General features: G+C 50.2%; 1 protein-coding gene across 2 annotated transcripts in view; it reads left to right on the top strand.

Annotated features, from left to right (window-relative positions):
- The first annotated feature begins 7,028 nt into the window (after nt 1–7,028).
- The window catches only part of SLC25A17 (solute carrier family 25 member 17), a 43,296-nt gene continuing 41,705 nt past the window's right edge, over nt 7,029–8,619 (top strand). For both annotated transcript variants that reach the window (XM_043968962.1, XM_043968961.1), the window contains exon 1: nt 7,029–7,242. In XM_043968962.1, coding sequence (XP_043824897.1) covers nt 7,189–7,242 — 54 coding nt within the window. In that variant the 5' untranslated portion in view covers nt 7,029–7,188. The remainder of the gene's footprint in view (nt 7,243–8,619) is intronic.

Raw genomic sequence — 8,619 nt, 5'->3', positions numbered from 1 at the left:
TGATTCTTTTTGCATTGTAGGATTGTTTATTTTGAGACATCTCATCGCTGCTTTCTGGTAGGGAGCTGTTCCTTATGGCAGGTGCTAGCTGTTGCTGCTGCCTCTGACTTCCTTTCCTCAATTGACAGTCATCTTCCTTTGGCTTTTGAATAACGGTAAGCCGGGCACAGTCTAGAAAATAGCTCTGGCTCTGCCTGCGTGGACAAGGCCTCCCAGCTGAAGACATGCTGAAGGGCATCGTATTACCTGTGCCCTGCCTGTGTTTTAAGAACAGGGGTGGCTGTGGCAGTAGAATGAACAGTGAACAGCCTGGAAATAAGTCATTGATAAGCTGCTGACACTTACTTTGCCCCACCCACCACCCCAGGCCACTGGGCAGAAAGGGGCATGTGGTGTAGAGGGCAGCTGGCATAGGGATTGGGCATGCTCTTGCTCAGGCAGACTCCCGGGCTCTTCCCTGTTGGTATGCTAGGACTCTTTACAGCCCCCAGTGTGACACAATGCATCCTCCCACCGTCCTCGCTTTTTCACTTGATTTACCAAACCTTCCTACAGTTAAGCAGTGCAAAAAGCTTGTCACAGTTGAGTCTGGGTAAGCCATCTTGATCTTAAGGAAATGACCTGTGTTCAGAGTGTGTTGGGCCCATCTGGTTTGCAGATACAAAGCTTATTCTCCATTTGTCTATGAATGCAACATAATAGCCAAGCCTGACATTTTTTTTCTTGTACTAACAACCCTACAAGAAAGAAAGAAAAATGTGAAAGGAGGATTTTTTGTTTGTTTTTTGTTTTAGCTTAAAAATAGAAGTTATCAGATATTTCTAGTCGCCTTCACAAATAAAGTGTGGTTTTCAAACCGGAAACTTTTGTACTGTCTCACTTGATCAGCCAGACTGGCGTAAAAGATGAGGGATATCCCAAATCTTTTTACCCAGCACAGGGGGACCACTGGTGTCAATGGTGTGTGTCTCTGGGAAGGTGGAGAAGAAAACCCCCACTGTGAGTCAGAGATGGGCAGCCTTGAAAGTTAGGCCAGAAAACCTGTCAGTCTTGGAGGAGGTCTTGTGGACACTGCCATTGGCCCACCCACCACTGCATTCAGACTCCATCATGTTTGGGGCAGCTTTGGCATCACATAAATGTGTAAAGTATAGGTTTAATTTCACATTAGGGTTTGAGAACAAGTGCCTGTTGTGGACGAAGTGGGTGAAAAGTGTGAGAAAGATGTTACTGGGGTCAGTCCTAAACGTACGTTTATCCGCCAAGTTGCCTGCTCTGAACTGGGTTGGTCAGGGACTAGAGGAAATGAAAGAAAGGCCCTAAAGAGGGGTCCAATGAGTGCAGAGAGAATTAGCCAGGAGGGAGGGAGGAAGCAAACCCCAAATAAAAAAGATCTGTTCTCTGGAGAGGAATACCATCTGAATTTGAAAACAGGACAGACATAGCCAAGTTTGACATTATTCATGTCTATGAAGTTTGTCTCCTAAAATGGCTTTTATAGACTCTAAGAATTTAGCAACCAAGTTAGCGACTGGCAGCTGATAAACATTGGACAAGGTAGAACATGGATTTTTGATTGTGGGTCTAGTGTGGACTGTGCTCTCAAAGTATTTTTAGATTTAAAAGGCAACATTGATATAAAAGATAAGTGATAGATGTTGACCAAATGTATAATTTTAATTTTAAAACGTGATTAAAATATCTCCTCTTCCTGGGGGGTAAAGGACCAGTAGATTTCTTTCCCAGTAATATAGATGAGGCATAGTTTGGTCATCCATTCGACTGCAATATGGGTCAAATTACTTTGTGTGGTATTGGCACAACCTCTGCCTCGTGGAGGGAAGAGCCCTTCCCAAATACAATTTTCAAAATTGATTCAAAAGTATATGGTGGGGGCAGCTAGGTGGCGCAGTGGATAGAGCCCCGGCCCTGGAGTCAGGAGTACCTGAGTTCAAATCCGACCTCAGACACTTAACACTAGCTGTGTGACCCTGGGCAAGTCACTTAACCCCAATTGCCTCACTAAAAAAAAAAAAGTATATGGTGTGCCTCTCCCTCTTTTGAAAAGAGGATACAGGGCTGGGGAAGCTTGGAGATCATTTGCATTTTAGATTAAATACTGTTTAATATTAAGCACATGAAATTTATGATCACTCATTTAAATTTTATCTCCCAGTGCCCAAAGGATCCATTGTTTTTCTCTTTCCCTGAGGAAAATTTTAAAAACTGACCCCACTAAAGAAATCTGTAGGGGAAAAGGACTGAATAGTGGGGGCCACGAGGCCCTGAGGAGGGGCAGCTAGGGAGCTTAGCGTTAAGTAGCGTGAGCTGATCAATGTGGTCATTAATGTGGTGAGCATTTTGCCCTACCAGGAGTCGGTGAGGTGACCCATGAGGAGCCGCAGCCTAGTGAGAAGCTAGATCAGCCCGGTGTGGAGAGGACGAGTGACGGGTTTGACGAAGTGCCCAGTGAAGATAGCTTAGAGATGCTGGACGCTTCAACTGAGGACGAGATTTGGATCACGGGACAGAAGCCCGTTCCTGGCAGTTTTGTCCGCAAGAACAAGGGCACTTTCTCTAGCAAATACAAACCTGGACAGGTGAAGCGATGGGGACGGAAGAAAGTGAGGATTGAGGAATTGGAGGGTCTGAGCAGCGAAGAAGAAATAAGTGAAAGGAGGCTGCCCTATTTGGAGGATTGAGTCAATAACGAGGAGATTTGAGAGTGCAGCTGGAGGCCGAGAAATAAAGGGTCAAAGAGAGCCAGGCTCCTGTGGCATTTTTCCTAAGGTCTTTTTTTGCCCGTGGGCATCCTATCTTTGCCAGGAGAGGCAGGTGCCTGGTGGCAAGGTTGGTTAGCCCATAGTAGATGTGGCTGGCAGACCCTGGATCAGAATGGGTAGCACAGAAGGAGACAGGAATCGAAGTCAGGAATGATGGGGCCACTGGGAACGCCACAATCGAGGGCTCCTTATTGATGTTTGCGCTTTCACATCACCTACACATCTCCTTTGGGTCCCCTCCCCTTCCCAGAGTCATCCTTCTAGGACAAAGAAAGAAAACAAAAAGATCTGCAAAGTAGCCAAATTCACAAAATTGGATGTGACTTGGCCACCCTCCACCTCGAAAAGGGGTGAAGGGGGAGGGATCTTCCTTCTTTGTCTACCCAATGTTCGGTTTCTACTGTTTTCTGTTCTTTTCGTTTCCATTGTCATTGTAGTGGATGTTGTTTTCCTGGCTCTGTTGCTTACAATACATGACATTTCATGAGGGGCAGCTAGGTGGTGCAGTGGATAGAGCACTGGCCCTGGAGTCAGGAGTACCTGAGTTCAAATCTGGCCTCAGACACTTAACACTTACTAGCTGTGTGACCCTGGACAAGTCACTTAACCCCAATTACCTCACTAAAAAAAAAAAAAAAAAAAGGAAGGGAAAAAAAAAAAAAGACATTTCATGCACCACAATACATTGATCCGTTTCCCAATGGATGGGCATCTACTTTTGTATTGCAGTTCTTCGCTTCCACCAAAAGTGCAGCTTACAAATATTTGCACATACCTGGGGTCTTAATTTTTGTCAAAGACAAAATACCCTGGAGGTATAATCCATGTGGCTGTGGAATCTGGATCAAAGGGTTTAAACATGCTTTCAATCAATCAATAGGTAGGTAGCTATTAAGTGACTACCTTGTAGGTGATGGGAATATAGCGTCAAAGAGTAAAGTAGTAATCCCTACACTCAAGGACTATGGAGATAAGTACTGATTAGAGGCAGGGTTAAATCCCAAGGTAAATTGGGGTGAGCAGTGGCAGCAGGCCAGGAAAGCCTGGGGGATGCGGTGGAAGATAAGTCCAGTTTGAAATGTCCAATAGGCAGTTGGTTATGTGGGATTGAAGAAAAGGCAAGCCCCGGGTATAACAATAACAGCAGCTGGATTTTTTAAAGTCTGCAAAGTGCTTTAAAAATGCCTTGATTTTATCCTCTTAGTCCTGGGAGATTTATCCCCCTTTTATAGATGAGAAAAATAGGCTGAGAGAGATTGTGACTTGCCCAGGGTCACGCAGCTCCTTAATGGTTGAGGCAGAATTTGAATTTGAATCTTCCTGACTCCCAAGTCTACCCATTGTGCCACCTAGATAAATCTGCTAAGAGGCCACTGGTATCTGGAGAGAGAGTGTTTCAGTTGACCCTTGAAACTAGGTTACAAAAATGTGGGCAGAGGAATGAGGGGTGAAGCAGTGGGGACTGCTTTTTCTAGGACGTCAGCTGATCAAAGAGGAAAAACACAAGCCAGGAACTTGAGGGATGGTAGGATTTGCTGTTCAGAATAGTGGCTAGCTGGTCTTTCAAACCCCTCTGAGTTGACCATGTCCATTATCCAGTCATTCTTGTTCTTTGGCCCATCTGAGGTGAAACCTCAAGTTTGTTTTGCATTTTTTGATCATTTGGAGCAGTCTTTCATAGGGTTGTTAATCGTTTGCAATTCTTTTGAAAACTTCTTTTCCTTTGACCATTAAACTTACTGAGGAAATGGCTTTTGGCCTGTTTTTTTTTTTTTCCTGTTGTCTCGATATCAGACATTTATCAGATATTTGAGAGAGCTTTTTTTCTAGTCTGCCACTACTCATCCTGGTTGCAGTCTTTTTCCTGAGCATTTTTATTTCATATAATCACAATTATGTATTTAATCTGTAGCAATTGCCTCTCCCTTGTTTGGTTAGGAGTTTATTCCCTATCCATAGCTGTGGAAGGCAGGTGGATGGATGAAGGCTTCTCTTTTAATTTTCTTACTATGATCTTCAACATGCAGTCCATGTGTCCATTTTAAATGTGTTGAGTCTGGTGTAAAATACTGATCTAAACCTTATTTCTGACTTCAGGGGCTCTGCAGAAGCAGCAGAGAAGCCTTAGGTCAATGCTTAAAGTAAATAGGTCCTTTTTTGAGTCATTTGAGGAAAGGCTGCATGGTTTCCCTGGGGTCATCACAAGCAGAGAAGGACCAGGGCCACCTCCCCTTCCCTCCCTCCTTCCTATAGGGGCCAGGAAAGGGATATTGTCAGGGATCCTCAGGCCATGGTTATCCCAAGCTTAGTCTCCTGGGGGCATCCTTCAAGCTTCAGGGCACCTCAAAAAGGTTTAGAGGGAGGAGTCCCTCTCAAAAGGTTCTAATTCGTTTCCTCTTCCACAGGTCTAGCAACAATGCACTAGGAAAATTGAGGTTTCTAGCAAAGCAGAGAAAGTTTAGATGGAGGGGGTTCCAGAGGATGAGGGGGCAAGCAGAATGGGGGAGAGGTTTAACAAGGGTGTGGCAACTGCCAAGATGGCACTTGACCTGAGCTGTGAAGGGTTTCACAAGATGGACGAAAGACAGGGCGAAAGCTCCTGGTAGTGGGATGCTGGATCCCAGCTGCAGCAGGAGGGCTGTGGAATGTACGAGAGGAGTAGTTGTAATTGTGAAGGTCTTTGCTAGTCCTGCAACACCTGCTGATGACTCCGTGCTTCAGAAGGTCAGTTGTGGGCCAGGGTGGAGAGAACAGACTAGCTAGCTGCAGTTGTGAGCTGGGGAGCTGTTTTAGTCACATAGGACAGTGGCTGAATGACTATCGCTGGGAGGCTGCCAGAGGTCATGGGCCGGAGCCAGAGTGGGTGTTGTATGAACAGAGCCATAGGGAAGGGTGTTTGGTAGAGATCGGCGTGATTTGTGCAGGATAAGGGGAGAGAGTATGACTGAGATGCTGGGGAAAAGGGGAAAACTAACGAATACTGCTCTCAGCCACGTTGCATTTGAGATGTCTGTGGCACAGCTTTGGAGGCAGGATCCAGGTTCAAATCCTGACTCATCTAAGTGACTCAGGGCAAGTCACATAACTTCTCCCTGGAATATGCCCACCTTCCTAATTGCACACTTCCTGTGGTGGCACAGAATGTCAGTCTCACTGAGTGCCACAGTGTGTTGGAAGAGTTCAGCCCTGTGGTGGATGGGAGCCGGCCACAGTACATCAAGGTAGCCAGACCCCAGAGGCTTTGGAGACTTGACAATCACAGAGTACTTCTGGTGGAGATGCCCATTGACAGGCACGTCCCTCAGTAAGGTGCGGTATGTGAATGTAATGGAATCCCTGCTCTGGGAAACCTTTAATACAATGAACTTGGAGAAACCTGAGGTTTCTGTGAACTGGGGGGAAACAATAAACGTTTTATTAAGTACTGTGTTCCAGGACTGGAGGTCAGGAGGACCTGAGTTCCAATCTGGCCTCAGATACTTCCTAGCTGTGTGACTTCAGGGTCACTTCACCCTGCCTGCCTCAGTTTCCTCATCTGTAAAATGAGCTGCAGAAGGGAAAAGCAAACCCCTCCAGTGTTTTTGCCACGAAAACCCTACATAGGGTCAGGAAGAGTCGGACACGACGGGAACAACCACAACAAAAGCCCCCAAGGTTATCAATGGAAAGTGCTTCCCCCTCGAGACGACCTTTGATCCACTCCACATTCGTCTTGCACTACACGCGGTCGTCCTGTACACCGACGTTTGATGCAAGTTCCTGGAGGGCAGGGACCTAGCTGAAGGATACCCGCGGGGCTCTGTGCTAGCGAGGCTGCCAGTCCTCCTTTGCCCCTGAGCCCTGCTGGTGTTTAATAAATACTGAGCTGTGAAGGGCCTCGAAACTGCACTATGACTTTGGGGATACCTCGAAAAGGTGGGGGGCTGCAGGTGCGGAATGAGGCGTACTTTGTAAGCGGCTAAGGCACTGATTGATTGATTTTCTGTGACCGCCCTTCGCTGTTACCGAGGGGGTGGGGGGGTGATTTTAGGAAGGTGAGGGGGGCCAAAAACCCATTCAAAGGAAAAAAGCACCACGAAGGGAGAGTCGCCTACTGCGCCTGCACTCTGCCGGGTGTCCATTGACCGCTCCCCGTCGCCGCCCTCTGATTGGCTTCCTTGAGGCTCCGCCCCCTCGGGCTCCGCCTTCCCTCTCCGAGGCGTCGGGGGCTCCTAGCACCGGACGACCCGGAAGTGGTTGCCATGGCGGAGGCTGGCAGCGAGGGCGGGGCCTGCGGACGCAGGGAGTCCGACGCTGGGCTTGTCGCCGCCTCGCTGCCTCTGCCCACAGCGCGCCCTCCTCTCGCTCCACCCGCTGGGACAGCTGCGGCCGAAGCGTCCCCCGGGGTCGGACGGGAGTCGAGCCCATGGCCACCGTGCTATCGTACGAGAGCCTGGTCCACGCTGTGGCCGGCGCCGTGGTGAGGAGGGGGCGGGGCGCGCGGGCGGCCGGGGGCGCCCGGATGTGGGGGGAGCAGACCGGGGCTGGGGGTACCCGGATGTGAGGGCGCGAACCCGGGGGACCCGGATGTGGAGGGCTCGAGCCCGGGCACCCGGATGTCCGAGCCGGAGGAGGGGCCCCCTGGAGGCTGCTTGGGGGGGGGGGGGTCCTCCTCGGGCACGTGCGGATAAGTTTCGGACAAGGACCTTCGAGATCCCGGGGTTTAGGTCCGAAAAGGGCCTTTGAGTCCGTGGTCCTTGTCCCTAAGGGGGGAGGGGAGTCCGTGGACTGGGCTGGACACCCACGACCCGTCATTTCCACTAGGCTGTCAGTGAAGCGAACGTGGCCGTGGCGGTCCCGGGAAAGGGACTGCCCGGGGGGTGGGGCAGGGCCGAGAACATCGCCGGGGATCCAGCCCCAACCACCCCCCCCATTTTACAGAAAAGGAAGCGGGGGGGAAAGGACTTGCCTAGGGTTCCTCCGGCCAGTAAACGGCGGGGACGGGAGTCAGGAGCGAGGGTCCTGCAGAGCCTTTGCCCCCCCGCCTCCCGGAAAGCAGGACCAGCCCGGGGCCTGAGCCTGAGCCTGAGCCGGAGGGAGGCTCCCCCGGGTGCAGGGACAGAGGAAGGGCCTTTGGCTCCGCTTGGTGGACTGAGGGGGTTCCTTATCTCCGGGGCCCTGCCCGAGGGGCGCGGGGTGACCCCCTGAGCTGCTGCAGCCTTTCCCCACGCTGGAGAAACAGGCCACTTGCCAGCATGAGCAGGGGCTGGGGGGGTGAATGGTAACCTGATCCAGATGTGAGCGGTGGGTGTGGTTGCCTTTGAAGGCTGCCCGGGGCGGCTCCCTGGCATCTCCCTGAAAGGGGCTTTTCTGTTGTGCCTCCTCCCTGTTTAGTTCGGATGCCCCTGAGGCAAATGGACATTGCCAGTGGGGCAACTGGGGAGGAAGGAGCCCGGTTACCTGACGGCGCATGTATCTTCTTTACAAGCTCCGGGGCCTGTTGGGGCTTTCTTTGGGCCACATCAGTGGTCTTGGGCAAGTCACTTAACCTTGCCGTTGTGTCTCCAGTCTCTGTTTCCTCCTCTGTAAAATGAAGGGATTGGACTTGCTGGCCTCAGGCCCCTGCCAGCTTTGAATTTGGGGTCTTTGGAACCGTACCCCCAGCCCCTTTCCCCACCCACCATTAAATTCAACCCAAAAGTATTCGCCAGAAGTTATATGAAGGACAATTAAGTATCTTTTATATGGCAGGTCTCATCCTAAGCATTGGCGATCAGGACAGCTCCCTGGAGGAGCGTGGGGGAGCATGGAGCACAGAAAATAGGGGTGCCAGAAAGTAAGGGAGCAGCTGCTCTGC

Source organism: Dromiciops gliroides, chromosome 5 (assembly GCF_019393635.1).
Source record: "Dromiciops gliroides isolate mDroGli1 chromosome 5, mDroGli1.pri, whole genome shotgun sequence".
NCBI classification, from domain to species: Eukaryota; Metazoa; Chordata; class Mammalia; order Microbiotheria; family Microbiotheriidae; genus Dromiciops; species Dromiciops gliroides.
This window is presented reverse-complemented; position numbering and strand designations above follow the sequence as displayed.